This window comes from Ascaphus truei, chromosome 3 (genome assembly GCF_040206685.1).
Source record: "Ascaphus truei isolate aAscTru1 chromosome 3, aAscTru1.hap1, whole genome shotgun sequence".
Taxonomy (NCBI): Eukaryota; Metazoa; Chordata; class Amphibia; order Anura; family Ascaphidae; genus Ascaphus; species Ascaphus truei.
The window spans coordinates 325,707,403-325,724,740 of NC_134485.1; the positions used below are offsets into that span (position 1 = coordinate 325,707,403).

At 48.8% G+C, this 17,338-nt stretch overlaps 1 protein-coding gene across 1 annotated transcript in view; it reads right to left on the reverse strand.

Annotated features, from left to right (window-relative positions):
* Positions 1–464: 464 nt before the first annotated feature.
* The window catches only part of LOC142490744 (extended synaptotagmin-1-like), a 40,453-nt gene continuing 23,579 nt past the window's right edge, over positions 465–17,338 (reverse strand). The window contains exons 5-13 of the mRNA XM_075593161.1: positions 11,928–12,077; positions 10,174–10,314; positions 8,838–9,014; positions 8,364–8,446; positions 6,109–6,207; positions 3,965–4,096; positions 2,285–2,390; positions 2,016–2,065; positions 465–1,248 (exon numbers count right to left, since the gene is read on the reverse strand). Of these exons, the coding sequence (XP_075449276.1) occupies positions 1,215–1,248; positions 2,016–2,065; positions 2,285–2,390; positions 3,965–4,096; positions 6,109–6,207; positions 8,364–8,446; positions 8,838–9,014; positions 10,174–10,314; positions 11,928–12,077 (972 nt within the window). The 3' untranslated portion in view covers positions 465–1,214. The remainder of the gene's footprint in view (positions 1,249–2,015; positions 2,066–2,284; positions 2,391–3,964; positions 4,097–6,108; positions 6,208–8,363; positions 8,447–8,837; positions 9,015–10,173; positions 10,315–11,927; positions 12,078–17,338) is intronic.

A 17,338-nucleotide genomic window follows, 5' to 3' on the forward strand; every position in this document is an offset into this window, starting at 1 on the left:
CAAACAAGCATAGAACGTGTAAATAAAAAAGGAAGATAAAAAAAACTTGTTAAAATTGAAAATGTTAAAGACGTTTTTAAGGGTGGGTATGTTGATGTGTATATTGTCTATGCATATGTACGAGTAGTAGTGTGTGTGTATATAGATGATTGCATGCGTGTTTGATAATGTATATGTAAATTCATGTGTATGTATATATTTATGTGTAGCAATGCCCATGCATACTTAGGTGCGACAGTGTATGTATATGAGTGTTTGTGCGTGTGCACATGAACGCACATACATATGTTTGATAGTGTGTATAGATCAGGTGTGGGCAACTCCAGTCCTCAAGGGCCACCAACAGGTCAGGTTTTCAGGATATCCCGGCATCAGCACAGGTGCCTCGATCAATGGCACAGTCTTTCATCTGTGCTGAAGCAGGGATATGCTGTAAACCTGACCTGTTGGTGGCGCTTGAGGACTGAAGTTGCTCACACCTGGTGTAGTTGAATGTCTAAGAAAAATTATTTGCAATAGTTGAAGTGTACACGTGAACTTGTCAACACGTGTGTGTGCGTGTGCGTGTGCGTGTGCGTGTGTATAAAGCAGTGTTGGAGGCTGTGGCTGAACATCACACACTGATAAAGCGCTAAGGTGTGAAACATAGGATTACATCATCATGTCACGTGACACTGGCTCTACCCTGCAGCTGCGTGGACGGCACTAGAGATGCAAGCGGCTGCAAATTTAAATAAACCAAAGATCACAAGCTGTACTTGTCCACAGTGGGACGACTGGCAGCAGCTCAAACCTTTGCCCAGCTCTGCTGCCTCTTGGTGACTGTTCTATACACACACGTGTACGTATAAATATGCATATATATGCCTCTGTACATGCAGGTGTATATATGTGTGTGTGGTGTAGAAATCAGTACTAGGGGCAGCACTGAGTGGCTTTGCCTGGACATTTTGCCCCCGTCCACAGCAACCTTTCTGGGAGATTAACCACTTTCCTGCCAGGAGTGCCACCAATCTGGCAGCAAAGAGGTCAAAACATGTTACGGCAGAGGCAGGCAGGTCCCAGATATGTCTCCACTCGGCTCTTTATTAATCGTTTCTCTGCTAGAGACGTCTTCTTCACACCATCCCTGGTTAGGATCCTGGGTCCAGCAGGTAGCATTGCTGGGAGGGGGAGAGCTCGCCCACACACGGTTACATCCCTGGGAAAGGCCATTACATGCTGGTCTTCTCATCCTTCAGATTGTACCTGTCAGAAAACCAATGTGAGAGAAAGCGGCGCGGTCACAAGAGGTACATGGCTTTTCCAGGCGTTCATTGCAAGCTGAAGAAGTAGCGCAGGTAAAACGCGGGAACAGCAGTCAAATCCCAGTGTCAGCTACTTGTGAGCCTAGGGAAGTGTCCTTATCTCATTGTGCTCCAAACACCAACATTAGAGTGTAAGCTCATCAGGTGAGGGACGCATTGTGCCTGTGAAATGATATGTACACGCTGTGTGCATCGTCAGCACGGAATAAGAAAAGTATTATGCCATCAAAAGCAAAGCTATCTACTACTAAAACATGGACGTATTAGAGGCTTCAAATGCAAACCTTACATTATATATTTGAACTGATACAATGACGGGGATGTCACCCTCTTGTAAAATAGGCAACACCTTGTTTTCCCCAATCCTAGCTGGCATTAGACTCTTCATTGGCACTGGGGTCTGTAACACACTATATCTATGCTTTCCCTTTACCTAAGGGGATAAATAGGAAGTACCAAACATCATGACTGCAAATGAAGGTACATCAATATTTTGTTTATGTGCTAGGCTGATTATTTCTCAGTGTGAGAGCGTATCTGTGCCGGGGCAGCTGTGTGAATGTGTGCGTGCTTAGCAGTGTTCGGCGTGTATGGCCGGGTAACCGTGTCTGTGCCAGTGGATGGCTATCCGCTTGTGCATGTGGGCACGTGACTGTGAATAACTGCGTGTGCGCAGAGAGACACAAGCACAGGTGCTACAAAACTCACCACTGAGTCAGTCCAACTGACAGATCCACCTGGGAAAGATCAATGTGAACCTGAAAGAGAGAGGGAGACCCAAGTCATCAGCATGACGGAGGAACAGTATGTCCCAGGGAGGGTAACGGGGTGGCAGAGAGAAGCCACATTATTGTATGTTACATGTTCAGTGCGAGAGAGAGAGATCGGTAATATGTTGTGCATATGACAATTCAGCATGAAGTTAGCGGGTCCGTGCAGTGGATAGGTGTAGAAATTGGGAAGGGGCTGCGCCTCACCTTTCCAAGCAGCTCCCGTTCCCTTGATATAAAGGACACACTGTTTTTCACCGAGATATCCATCTTCCTTTTTGCTGCTTCCTCCAATGGCAGATCCCACTCAAATCTGTAAGGACAATAAACAGGTGTAATGTATATTGTACACATTCCCCATCATCCATGGGATGTACCGCAGCTTTTGTATCATTGCCAAGTCATGTGCACTAACCTGTGACTAAAACACTATGGCCCATATTTACCAACGGGTTGGCAGCCGTCTTCCGGTGCTGGGCGGTGTCTTATGGAATCGCTTCGTAAATATGGGCCCAACACCGAGATGAGCTAAGCCGTGATGCAGCGTATCGCACCCCGATCTGGCATTAACTTCCACTCAAGTCAATGGCAGTTAATGCCAGATTGGGTGCGAGGTCCCGCATTGCGGCTTAAGGAATTCTAGCTTAGGTGCCTTATTGCCTTGGCCAGATCACTGAAGGAGTGGCTCAGTGAGCAATTGTGACGCGCTTTGAGTCCCATTGGAAGAAAAGCGCTATATGACATAAAGTTATTATCATTACAGGTAGTCCTCGCTTTACTACGTTACGTTTTCCGACGGCAGCTAATGCAATCAAAAACTGCATTATTCGCCGCAAATGTCGCGGATCCGATGGAAATCGCCAACGGTTACAATTGGTTCCGCTTTCCGACAATCTGTTATCCGACAGGGATTTGCGGAACGCATTGTGTCGGATAAGCGAGGACTCACTGTATTATCTCTACGATCTAGAAGTGTCCGCTTTGTATGGGGCTGTAACAGGGGAGTTAACCCTGTTCAGGAAATATGCCTCTAATCCAGCAGTGTGGTGGTTAACTGCTGGTAGTCAATTATCCGACACCAGCTGCCTGATTAACTTCTTAGAAAAACCTGTCTTTTGAGACAAGGAGTGAGATTGTTCCTGAGTCTCACAAGTTGTGAGAATGACCATGGGGACAGATGTCTTGAGCCTGCCAGAAGAAACAGCAGAGCTGCTTGCAAGACACAGGGGAAAGCACCTCTAAAACTGAATGCTGACAAAACCCGAGGAAAAAGGCAGCAACCCAGGAAAAGAGAAGACTTTCCCTCCAACTACAAGAAACAGATAAGACTTTCCTTTATAAGACTTTTGGTATATCTGCTCATATCAAGATATATGTTTGGGGCTGGGAGACATGCTTATCTAAAGGGAGTTGTGGACTGCATAAGTTTCACTAGAAATACTCTCAAGTGAATAGAAGCTTTGTTTGACCCCTTGTTTGGATGATTTTCTGATGTTAAGGAAACAGGCGCAATAAAAGCCTTATTTAATTTCACTATAACAAGTCTCCCTTGCATACCTCTGTGCGCGTCCTCCTACAGGGGTCTTGATTAAAAGTTGATGAATGTCAAGGCTCTCCAAGTTTGGTCACTGGAGATTCACCCACATTTGTCTACAGGTGGCGCTCTTGTGTTCTGCGGAGCAACCGGTAACCTTTTCCTATGACTTTTGGCATTGATAATGTTTTTTGGTGTGCAGTACCATACCTTGAGTAATAGTACAGGTTCGTTATTCTATAGTGTTGTATCAGACTGACAGGCAGGACAGAGCCCCCTCAGTATGGCACAGAGTGATGTGGGTAAGGTTGGACATTTCATTAGATGCGTGTTAGGAGCAGTGTGGGACTCACTTCTCATTGAACTCCGGGTTGCTGGTCCGCTTCTTCACAGCGGTTTTCCTTTTGGTCCACCGGTTTTTGTCCGGCAGTAAAATCAGAGACACGTAGGGGTCGGGAGGATCCCCGGAGGAGAGGCACAGTTTACTGACAGGAGAGAAAGCAAAGGAAAATCTAGTTATGCAGAAAATATAGGGCGTTTTAATGAATACATCTGACGTTTGTTAAACCTCATCGACATGTGTGTGCCTGTGTTTACAATATGTACATGTGTGTTAGCATGCATGTATATTTGTGTGAACGCCTGTGTCTACATGTCATTTGGTCGTAGAAGCACCTTTTAATGGGCTAATACAAACATTTCATGCATGCAGACTGGCACTTCACACTGTGTCAGTTGTGGATTTCTGTGTATTAAGTTAGTACAGTGACAGTGACCCAGCAATGCCAGCGTTTATGCTCTATGTTTTTGCACATGAGAAAATGAAATCTAATTTCCCGGGAAACCGGCTTACAAAGTGGCACTATTGCAAAATAGTCAAGTCCAATTGCCGTCGACAGCCCATTTTAAAGGTGCGATCCAACAGACCAAATAGCACCGCAATGTAATAATGGCACTGATACATTCAATGGGTCTGGGGGAGAGATGTCTTTTATAATAAATACATTAAATCAAGGAAAAACAAGCATCAAATCTTACATATTTAACCCATTAATGTTTCACCCATTAAATATTTACTGCTCACTGTAGGGATAGTTTGACTTTATCTTTAAGGAAAAACGGATTTATTTGCTGTTTATATATCGCTTGCTATACAGTATAAATAGCTCTTCTTTCACATGAGCTAATACTGTAATTGGACATTTTCTATACTCCAAATTGTAAGTGCATCACCAGTGTGATGGTGGTGTAATAAAACAGAAAAGGCAAAAACATTTGGTATTTATATCCATTGTTCTCCCCGCGCAGGCTGAACACGCCCACATGTATATATGTATATTAAACTAAACAACTTACATTTTATTTGCCAAATATACAACAAATATGTAGTCCTCTATAACCCACGTTTTACTTTACCCTAGGAGACTGATATCAAAGGCTTCAGTATGTTGTGAGTGCAATGTGCTGTATGTACACATCTGTATGTAAGTTACCTGCAGCTGTGTATCACGGCCACAAGCTTGCCCTCCTTTGCAGGGTAATACGGGGTCAGACGCAACTGTCCAAGCGGTGAGTCAGTCATCTGCAAATCACTGTGGGAGGAGAGGGCAAACATCTGGACACCCAAAGAAACTTTGAAAAAAACAGGCAGCACTTCCATAAAGAAGGTCCCTGTGATCCCACATATACTCATCACATGGTCCCTGTGATCCCACATCTCCTCATCACATGGTCCCTGTTATCCCACATCTCCTCATCACATAGTCCCTGTTATCCCATATCTCCTCATCACATGGTCCCTGTTATCCCACATCTCCTCATCACATGGTCCCTGTTATCCCACATCTCATCACATGGTCCCTGTTATCCCACATCTCCTCATCACATGGTCCCTGTTATCCCACATCTCCTCATCACATGGTCCCTGTTATCCCACATCTCATCACATGGTCCCTGTTATCAAAAATCTCCTCATCACATGGCCCGTTATCCCAAATCTCCTCATCACATGGCCCCAGTTATCCCACATCTCCTCATCATATGGTCCCTGTTATCCCACATCTCATCACATGGTCCCTGTTATCCCACATCTCCTCATCACATGGTCCCTGTTATCCCACATCTCCTCATCACATGGTCCCTGTTATCCCACATCTCATCACATGGCCCCTGTTATCCCACATCTCTTCATCACATGGTCCCTGTTATCAAAAATCTCCTCATCACATGGCCCGTTATCCCAAATCTCCTCATCACATGGTCCCTGTTATCTCCCATCTCCTCATCACATGGTCCCTGTTATCCCACATCTCATCACATGGTCCCTGTTATCCCAAATCTCCTCATCACATGGCCCCAGTTATCACCCATCTCCTCATCACATGGTCCCTGTTATCTCCCATCTTCTCATCACATGGTCCCTGTTATCCCACATCTCATCATATTCAGTATGTTGTGAGTGCAATGTGTTGTATGTACACATCTGTATGTAAGTTACCTGCAGCTGTGTATCACGGCCACAAGCTTGCCCTCCTTTGCAGGGTAATACAGGGTCAGACGCAACTGTCCAAGCGGTGAGTCAGTCATCTGCAAATCACTGCGGGAGGAGAGGGCAAACATCTGGACACCCAAAGAAACTTTGAAAAAAACAGGCAGCACTTCCATAAAGAAGGTCCCTGTTATCCCACATCTCCTCATCACATGGTCCCTGTTATCCCACATCTCCTCATCACATGGTCCCTGTTATCCCACATCTCCTCATCACATGGTCCCTGTTATCCCACATCTCATCATCACATGGTCCCTGTTATCCCACATCTCATCATCACATGGTCCCTGTTATCCCACATCTCATCATCACATGGTCCCTGTTATCCCACATCTCATCACATGGCCCATGTTATCCCACATCTCCTCATCACATGATCCCTGTTATCCCACATCTCCTCATCCCATGATCCCTGTTATCCCACATCTCCTCATTACATGTCCCTGTTATCCCACATCATCTCATCACATCACATGACCCCTGTTATCTCCCATCTCCTCATCACATGGCCCCAGTTATCCCACATCTCATCACATGGTCGCTGTTATCCCACATATCATCACATGGCCCCTGTTATCCCACATCTCCTCATCACATGGTCCCTGTGATCCCACATCTCCTCATCACATGGTCCCTGTTATCCCATATCTCCTCATCACATGGTCCCTGTGATCCCACATCTCCTCATCACATGGTCCCTTTTATCCCACATCTCCTCATCACATGGTCCCTGTGATCCCACATCTCCTCATCACATGGTCCCTGTTATCCCACATCTCCTCATCACATGGTCCCTGTTATCCCATATCTCCTCATCACATGGTCCCTGTGATCCCACATCTCCTCATCACATGGTCCCTGTTATCCCACATCTCCTCATCACATGGTCCCTGTGATCCCACATCTCCTCATCACATGGTCCCTGTTATCCCACATCTCCTCATCACATGGTCCCTGTTATCTCCCATCTCCTCATCACATGGTCCCTGTGATCCCACATCTCCTCATCACATGGTCCCTGTTATCCCATATCTCCTCATCACATGGTCCCTGTGATCCCACATCTCCTCATCACATGGTCCCTGTTATCCCACATCTCCTCATCACATGGTCCCTGTGATCCCACATCTCCTCATCACATGGTCCCTGTTATCCCACATCTCCTCATCACATGGTCCCTGTTATCCCACATCTCCTCATCACATGGTCCCTGTTATCTCCCATCTCCTCATCACATGGCCCCTGTTATCCCACTTCTCCTCATTAGGAGGAGGGAGAGAGTATTTGTAGCTGCAAAGTAAGCGTCTGTCTGCAGAGTTTGTTTGTAGCTGCATTTTCTGATCTAGCTGCAAATCACTGCGGGGTGAGAGGGCAAACATCTGGACACCCAAAGAAACTTTGAAAAAAACAGGCAGCACTTCCATAAAGAAGGTCCCTGTGATCCCACATCTCCTCATCACATGGCCCCTGTTATCCCACATCTCCTCGTCACATGGTCCCTGTTATTCCACATCTCATCACATGGTCCCTGTTGTCCCACATCTCATCACATGGTCCCTGTTATCCCACATCTCCTCATCACATGACCCCTGTTATCCCACATCTCCTCATCACATGACCCCTGTTATCCCACATCTCCTCATCACATGGCCCCTGTTATCCCACATCTCCTCATCACATGGCCCCTGTTATCCCACATCTCCTCATCACATGACCTCTGTTATCCCACATCTCCCCATACTGAGTTTTTGGGCATGGGGAAGCTGCGATTGGGCTACATTTAGCTGCAGGTTCCATGCCGCCAAATGAATGATACTCCATCTGTAGCTTCACAGCATATTGGACGACTTCCAAGCAGCAGAGGCTTGAGTTACGCATTAGCAGAATAACAGAGCCAAGGCTGCGTCCAGGGTTGCAGCAGCCGTCCGGGGGCGTGTCAAGGGGTGGGCCAGTGATGTCACGGAGCTGGTTCGCCCTCATTGGGTGAACCACTCACGTGAACGGCCCTGCGCTCCCGTGAGCGCTTAAATCTAAAATTTTCCTAAGACCTACGCTTCCGCACGCTTGCGGAAGCGTGCGCGAGCCCCTGCTAAAGCCGCTCTCATTGCGGCTGCAGGGGCTCACTGGTAAGCGAGAGCACGGGTCAGCGCCTAAGGATAAATCCTAACAAGAGTCAGCAGGCCGGAGGTTAAGCAGATACTGACCTTCCCAAGAAATCATCCTTGTCCAGATCCTTATCAAAAACTTTAAACTCGATGTCTTGTCCTGGAACATCAGTGACCAAAACCTGGGGATAACACATGCTGTTCTGAGATTACCTACAGTGATATGAGCCTCTGCCTGTGACATACATGACTTGTATATTTATCACGCGACTGATGTGTGGGAGCACACTTGATAAAGTGAAAATAAAAAAAGTTGTATATGCTATGTATGTGTCACCTGTGATGTCAGTATATTATATATACGATAATTTATCTGTATGGAAACCTTTTGGCATCAAAGTTGGGTTGGAATTCACAGACGTGTATGTGTTACTGGTACTCTGCTTTCTGAGAGGATGTATGTATCTGTTTATATGTGAATCCTCCAAGCTCAGTGTGCATACAAGTGCAGTTTATAAATCTGTGTGACTTATGTTGTGAGTGTTTGTGTATATATAGGTTTATGTGTTATACCTCAAAGGCCTGCTCCCAACGTGGGTTCAGGTTTTCCTTCACCACTCTGCTGTGCATGCTTTTGCCCCCAGCTCGTATCACGGTGTAAGGGTCTGACTTCCCTTTCATCATCCCACCAAGGAAGTTATCTTTAGCAATCAGGTTCTCTGCCTCCAGCAGGAACACACGGAGCACGCTCTGCAGAGATACAGTGTCACTATACACGCAGGATGTCGAACAAAGCAAACACTTGTAGATAGAGGGGTCTGTCTACCAAGGTAATTTTGGAGAAAAACTGGAGCATTTTCATCCCGCGTCAATTTATCAAAATACGTTGCTCTGATATTACCCCGTCTGGCCCAGCTTGTGACTTTAGCAGTGTCAGTAGGAGGATTACATGGTGCACTTATTATAATGAGATGCATCACATTCTGCATCTCTCTGTGCCGTTCTTCTCTCATTATGTCAATAATCCACCAGCAGAGCCGTGATGTACTGCACCAGATGTAAGAAACGGTTCCAACACCACACACTGTGCTCCATAAAATGGAGCAGCGCATCAAAACATACTTTTCTCTGCGTTGACACAAACGTCGTACAGAGTATATAACAGGGCTGAGTTCGCATTGATCTCGGTCTTGAGAAAGGTCAAACTGGGGACTAAAACGCGGACAATAAATTTACATTATTATTGAAGTGTGCCTCTTCCAGTTTCCCCGAGTTAGCCAGAGACATTTCTATGCCTCTCCGGTTTAACGTAACACAGAAAACATGAAGGAAAAAATAAGGGCATGAAGAGCAAAACGTGATGCAACCCACTAAGAAAATATGAGCAAAGTAATGCCTTTTGCTCCACATGACCATTCCCATGTCATCAGGTAGAGTGTAAAAGAACCATGGCCCATGTGATTCTCTAAATGTTTATATAACAGAAAGAACACCATCTTGGAGCTTGACTTATGGTCACATTTGAACTTCGAGAGTACAATTAAAATCAAAAGCGCATGGATAAACAGACTTTGTGGTACTAGGACAATGTACAGACACAACTCGTTTTGGTGTCCTTTTGGCCCTATACATTGTGACAAAAACACTGTACATAAAAACAATGGGGGTTTTTCGGACCATGTACTGTAACATGCATGTTCCCCCCCCCCAACAATACAATGTTCATAACCATAATGGGTGTTACTCTTCAGGAGTGTAGTTGGTAGGGGCGTATTAGTTATGGATTCTTTTGCAGGCAGTGATATCTCTTAATGGACCATCAAGAATTCGGGGGACCTCACCTGTCCCTTCGTCTGGACGGATGCCACTACCTGCAAAATTATCCATGTGATTAAATCTCCAGGGTTACCTCACTAGCAAACTTCTTAGTAGGGCTGGTTCTCTTGGGCTTGGGTGGCATGTCCACACTGGATCCGACTGTAGTTTCCTCAACCATGGGGCTCTCTGGATCCGGGGTTCCACTCGGGCAAGTGGGGTCCAGATACAGAATCTGTGGGTGTAGAGGAAGAGGGGGTTGGCCCGGTATTAAAGGGGTTGCACCCCATATGGCCACCCCCTGACCTCACCAGGGAGGCAAGGGGATAACTGGACTGCGGTCCAGGAAGGTGGTTTACACCTTGTCATGTCATGAAAATGTCTGTTCCCATGTTTCATTATAATCCTGTATTTTAAAGATGTTTTAAAGTGCATTTCTGTATCTCCAGTTCTGGAGGTCGCAGAGAGTTGATATTTGGCCAATATGTGGAGTCACTGTAGGCATTAAGAACTGGCAAATGTCGACCCACTGAGCCCACCAGAATGGAACTTATTAATATGTGTAGATATTAAAGTGTATATGTATGGTATTTTTTGTATCTGCCCTGAAAATGCAGACTCCATCTGCTATACTAATAGGTCATGAAGGGCAGCCGGCTGATTGAGCCTAAGCACTGTGATCAAAAGTTAACTGCCTGATTGTTTACACTAAGTACTAATCAACAGATCAAGTACTAATCAACAGACTCTGCCACTCTAATTGTTACCTGAGGGTGGAGAATCATCAAACTGGAGTGGTTTATAAGTGTTATGTCTAAACCTACAAACAATGCAGATACTTCATTTGATAGACTTGTCGTCGCCCCTGATTTAATTATGGGGCTACCCATAGAGTCCCAGTACACATGGGCTAATTAGCTGGGGGGCATGGGTTAATCTGTGTCTCCAGGTTAGGGATTGGATACAGATAATTGTTCACCAATAGTCTGTATTCAATGTTAAGAATAGGGTTACACAGGTATATAAACTGTGTCAACCCTACAGTTTTTAGTTGTGCTTCGGATTCCACCTGGAATGTCACCGGATTGCTGGAGAATTGCTAGCTGATACTTCTCCATCCCCCAACCCTAAGTAAGTGTTACCTTCTTGTCTGTTAATTGTACTATATTGCTGTGTTCACCTTTTTAAAGGAATAAATATATTTTATTATATCTAAGCCTCGTTCAGTTCAACCCAGATATTTGGTGTTCATTATATCTTGTCATAAGCTACCGTGACAGTGGGTCATAGGAAAATGGAAAGCTCTCAGATCCTTGGCAGAAAAGTGATGTCTTGCTAGTACCAGATGTAGGCAAGTTAACATTTTGACTGCCTTCTTCCAGGCACAAAAGAGTGCCATGGGGCATCTGGGAGAGGAATCATGATAAAGCACCATAACAGTGATCAGATAACCCTCTCTCAAAATGCTTGAGGGGCTTTGGGTAACTTTAGACATTTCGGTGTTTAAAGTGTCAATAGTGTAATGCCCTGCACGTCTGGTGGGAGAGGAACATATTCTGGGGTGCTCGGATGGCCTCTGATAGACTAGTAGTGCACTGCTCTAGAAGTCTTTGTCAGAAGGTTCATTAACTGTGTTGCACAATTAAGGGAAGTGATTAATGGGGTGGGTCTCTGGCGTGGGCTGGTATTTAATGGTGCAAGTTTGTTGCATGGCAAAATGGTTCGATGCTCTGCAGATCTCAAGCTGAGGAGGGCTTAACATTGCTGGGCTCTCATTCGGAGGAAAGTAGAGGTGTTTAATGGGGCAATCCTCTGCAGGTGTCTGTTGGGAGGTGTTAACACTGTTACCCGCATGACGAGTTTCATGTAGATTCGGCTGCTGGATCCGGATTTCTCCAGCTGAAACCACTGGTCTAATATCAGGTGGTCAGCAGACAGGAGGCGGCCCAGCGGGAGGGACAGAGAGCCCAAAGAGTGCTGGCGGTCATCATCTTTCACCTATGAGAGGGGACAGAATTCTGTATGAGGAAACCAGGAGACCCGCTCACCCAGCACAGTAACATTGTCTTTCATTCCCTTTAGACTGTAAGCCCGAGGCAGGCAACCCTGTCGCCAATCGCCACAAGTGGCGAATTGGCCATGAAAGTGGCGAATTTGAGTTTGCCAAATAAACTTTTTCCTGACGGCGTGTGCTGGTTTCCGCTTTCTGAATGAGTCAACGAAGTGAACCAGCCTATTTTGATCTGGTTCAATACTGATTGGCCGGCGAAGCCGGCCAATTCAGTTAAACAGCAATTCTACTTGTTGCCAAGTAGAACAAAGAAAAACCAGTCAAACAAATATATAAGGGAATCAACAAGTGCACTGTAAAAAGTGCACTTAAAAAAGAAGGGTTAACTCAGAAGAACCCATGATGGGGGATACCGAGCAGAGCACCCCGCCTAACGCCCACTGGGAGGCAAACTCCGAAACCGTACCAGCGGACTCGGCGTACGTGAACTCTGCCCGAATACGGGAGTGCACCAGCGCCCGGAACACTGCCACGATGTTCGTTGGGACCCCCCTCTCCAAACGCTGCTTCCTGGTCTTGTAAATGGCTACCTTAGCCACTGCCAGGAGCAGGTTGACTAGGAGATCCCTAGGCTTATTGTCTCGGGACACTGGGCACCCAAAAATAAAATGATGAGGTGAGAAGTTTAACCAGAACTGCAGGAGAAGGCTCCTCAAGAAGGACAAGAGGGGCTGCAGTCTGGCGCAACTCAAATAAATGTGAAATACGGACTCCCGCTCGCCACAGAAAGAACAGGCGGCGGGGGAGTCTGTGAAGTGTGCCAAATACTCTCCTGTGCTCAGTGCACCGTGGAGGACCCTCCAACTCAAATCCCCGGCGGGACGGGGAACCAAAGCTGAATAGAGCTCTTTCCACCGGGGTCTCTCGCCCTCGTTCCCAAAAAATACCCGCCTCCAGATGGTATCTGGGCGGGTGACAAGGGCGAGGTAGTGCACTATATGGAGCACCAGAGAATACAGGACTTTCCTCGGCATGCCGCGAAAACATGCCGGGGACATATCCCCCAACCTGCTGAGGTTGGGGGAAAGAGGAGCCCGAGGGGGTTGCCGTGGTTTGGGTTCCACGCAAAGATCCGGAGAGCTAGGATTGAAAGGTTGACAAGGCTCTCCGGTCTGCAAAACCCCCTCGATGAAGGCGCGTGAGTCGGGGTGGATGGCATCTTTAATCTCCTGGATCAAACGACGAGGGACGCGGGCAGTAAGCAGACCCATACGGGGCGCGAGCTCTTCTGCTCCTACCCAGTCCTGCCGCTCATAGTCCAGGAGATCCCCGACTCTGGTCACCTGCGCCAGGATTAGCCGGCAGCAAATAGAGGGTGAATCCAACATCCGAGCCCCCACTGCCGGATTATACAGCAGGGGCTCAGCGAGGAAATCAACCCCACCGCCTGTTCCTTCCTGGTCGCGGAGACTAGTTTCCAGGCCTTCAGTAAGTCCCGGTAGTATGCCGGCAGCACCGAGAGGTTTCTACCTAAACCCTCGGGCCTGATGAAAAAAAGTTGCCGGTCATACCTCATATTGTGCAGCTGGCAAAAGAAAAAGGTCGCCAGCTGGCACCACTGCGGAGACGGATCTGCGAATAGGTATCTCTGCAGGTACTGGAGGCGGAAAGTGTGTAACTGGGAGCGGACACACACCACTCCCTGTCCACCCTCCTCCAAAGGGAGACACGCAACTCCCGCAGAGACCCAATGCTTCCCCATCCAAAGGAAATCCATCAACCTCCTCTGGATCTTGTTGATAAATTCGGGGGTTGGACCCATGGCTATCAGCCGGTGCCAAAGCTGACTGGCCACAAGCTGATTAATCACCAGGGTCCTTCCCCTAAGGGAAAGCATTCTCGACAGATACACCCATGACCCCAGACGAGCAATGACCCGTTCTTCAAGATCACTGAAGTTTTCTGGGGCCGGGTCCTCCGCAGCAGACAGGTAGACTCCCAGATACTTGAGAGTATCGCTCTCCCACGAGACATTCCGAAACGTGGGGGGCAAAGAGTCCACCTGTAAGGGACCCACCAATATGCCGGAGCACTTGGACCAGTTGATCCGAGCAGAAGAGGCCGCGGTGTAGACCTCTTGGCACGCTTGTGCCCGCTCTAGATCATCTAGGTCCTGGGCCACGAGGAGCACGTCATCGGCATAAGCCGACAGGACTACTCGCATGTCGGGCTCCCGCAGCACCAGCCCGGTGAGCCTCCTCCTCAGTAGGCAGAGGAAGGGCTCAATGGTCAGCGCGTACAGTTGCCCAGACAGGGGGCACCCTTGACGTACTCCCCGACCAAACACAAAAGGTGCCGTCAGGGACCAGTTGATCTTCACCAGACACTCTGCAGAGGCGTACAGCATCTGGAGGAAGCCCACAAATTGTGGGCCGAAGCCAAACGCCCGCAGGGTCTGCATAAGGTAACGGTGATCCACTCTGTCAAACGCCTTCTCCTGATCTAGGGACAGGAAGGCGAGTGATAGACCAGTCCTCTGCGCGTAGTGCATCAGGTCCCAGACCAGAAAAATGTTGTCATGAATGCTCCGGCCCGGGACAGTATAGGACTGGTCGGGGTGAATCACCTCTGCCAGCACGGACTTGAGCCTCAGCGAAAGCGCTTTGGCTACGATCTTATAGTCCGTGCTGAGCAGTGAGACCGGTCGCCAATTAGAGATCTGACGGAGATCCCCCTTCTTCGGCAGCAAAGACAGTATTGCCCGCCGACACGAAAGTGGCATCTCACCGATCTCCAGGGCTTCGGCTAGGACCTCACTGAAATCAGGTCCCAGCATCTCCCAGAAAAACCGGAAGAACTCCACAGTCAGCCCGTCTAGCCCCGGCGCTTTTCCATGGGACATGAGACTGAGGGCTTCAGAGAGCTCGGCCAGAGTCAAAGGTAACTCAAGCGGCTCCCTTCCATCCTCACTGACCGTGGGAAGCCCCTCCCATAAGACCCTGCATTTATCTGGCTGGATGGACTCCGGAGAGAAAAGATCTACATAGAATCTCCGGGTTCTGTCCCGGATGCTCTCCGGGTCAGTCAGAGGGGTACCGTCCTCTGCCAACAGGCATGTGATATGTCTTCGGTTTCCCCTCTTTTTATCCAGCGCGTAGAAGAGGCGCGACCCTCGATCCATCTCTCGAAGGAAGTTGATGCGGGATCGCACATACGCCCCCCGAGCTCTCCGATCTTCCAAGTCCCGGAGAGCGCACTTCCTCTCCACGTACATACTCTGCAGGTATTGGTCTCCTGCCACAGACAGCCGCTTCTCAAGATCGAGCACCTCCTCCCTGAGGGCCTCGATCTCAGCATCGCGCCGCCCGCTGGCACCTTTTGTGTACTCCTGACACACGAGGCGCAGATGAACCTTGCCCACGTCCCACCACTGCTCTAACGTGGCAAAGTCTGACCTGCAATCTCTCCAGGCCATCCAAAAGTCTCGGACCGTCGTCGCAAACCCCTTGTCCTCCAACAACGTATTGTTGAAGTGCCAATATGCGGCCGAGGGTGCTGCAGGTAGCAGCGTCACCATCACGGACGCACAATTGTGGTCCGAAAACGGCGCCAGCCTAATGGCACTGGACTGGGCTCGTGACAGGCTGTGGCTGGAAATATACAGCCTGTCGATCCGGGACCAGGACATCCGTTCACCCATAAACACCCTAACATGGGTGAACTCAGTGGATGCCTCAGGATGTTGTTCTCGCCAGACGTCTACCAAGGAGTAGCGGGTGATGACCTCCCGCAAGGCCGACGCAGAACACGGGTGTGGCTCCGGACCATTCCGGTCTTTATGAGCCTCGAGGGTACAGTTAAAATCACCCCCGAGCACCACGTATTCGTCCGCGTCGACTGTCTCCAGGTATTCAGACATTCTGACGAAGAACTGCCTTCTCAGGGGTCCGGTGGCAGGAGCATACACGTTCAGGAAATTAAACGTGTAGTCCTCGTGTCGGACCCTGATATGCAACAGGCGACCTGGAACAACAGCTTTGGCAAGCAGCAGCTCAGGTTGAAAGGATTCAGAGAACAGGGTCACCACCCCACAAGATGTCGAAGTGAGGTGGCTGAAAAAGACCTTGCCTCGCCACTCCAGATGCCAGCTGGCTTCAGCCTCTGGAGTGGTATGGGTTTCCTGCAGGAAACTCACAGAATACTTTCCCTTTTTTAAAAAGGAGAGTACCTGGAACCTGCGAAACCCGTCCTTACATCCATTTACGTTTAGCGTACCGATGCTCAAAGCCATTGGTAATCAAGAGTCTTGCTTCCCATAGGCGCTCAGGGTACTATACCCCGAGAAGCCTTTACGTCCTCTCGCAACACTTTGTTAAACTTTAGGACCCGAGCATGTTCGATAGTCCCGGAAAGTTTGGCCTTGTGGTTAGCCTTGATATATACTCTGAGAGAGTGGAGAATGACCGAAGCATCCTTCCACCTCTCGAGGGCCAACTGCACCTTTGTATGTCCATGTCTACAGAGGGTATCATCCAGGAAACTATCTAGCTCCCGGGCAGGGATAATGGGGATCGAGGAGTCCACCGATTCCATGGTGCCAGAGGACTCCCCTCTGAGCCCCAACTCCCCAGGCTCCTCTTGGCTGGAGAATTCAAGACCCCCGTCCTTCTCTGCGGGGGCCTCTCTCAGCCCTAGATTGGATCCCCTCCTCGGTGTTTCCACGAGGGGGTCCACTGTGCTCTCCACCTCCATCCCCGAGTCAGGATGTTCAGGGGCAGCTGGTGGCGACATGGCAGAGGCAGTGGTCTTCCGAGAGTCCTCGGGGGCCACAGAAGCACACGTGCCACGGGTGTTCGCATCACCCACGGGAGGGCACTCACCAACCGCGGGAGGGCCCTCACCATCCGCGGGAGGGCCTCACCATCCGCGGGAGGGCCCCCACCATCCGTGGGAGGGCCCCCACCATCCGCGGGAGGGCACCCACCATCCGCGGGAGGGCTCTCACCAACCATGGGGGGGCACTCCTTAGCAAGGGCTTCATAGGGAGGGTCTTTCCCAGCGTTCACTCCCAACAAAGTGCCTGCCCAAAACTCTGCACCAAGAGGGTTCAGGTCAGACAACTCCCAGATGTAATCGGAAGTTCTCACCACAACACCCTCCAAACCCTCATCCACGGGGGTCAGCCCTAACCCATCTCCTTCCTCTGGTGATGCAAACTGGGGCTTTTTATCCCTATGTGCGTCACCCG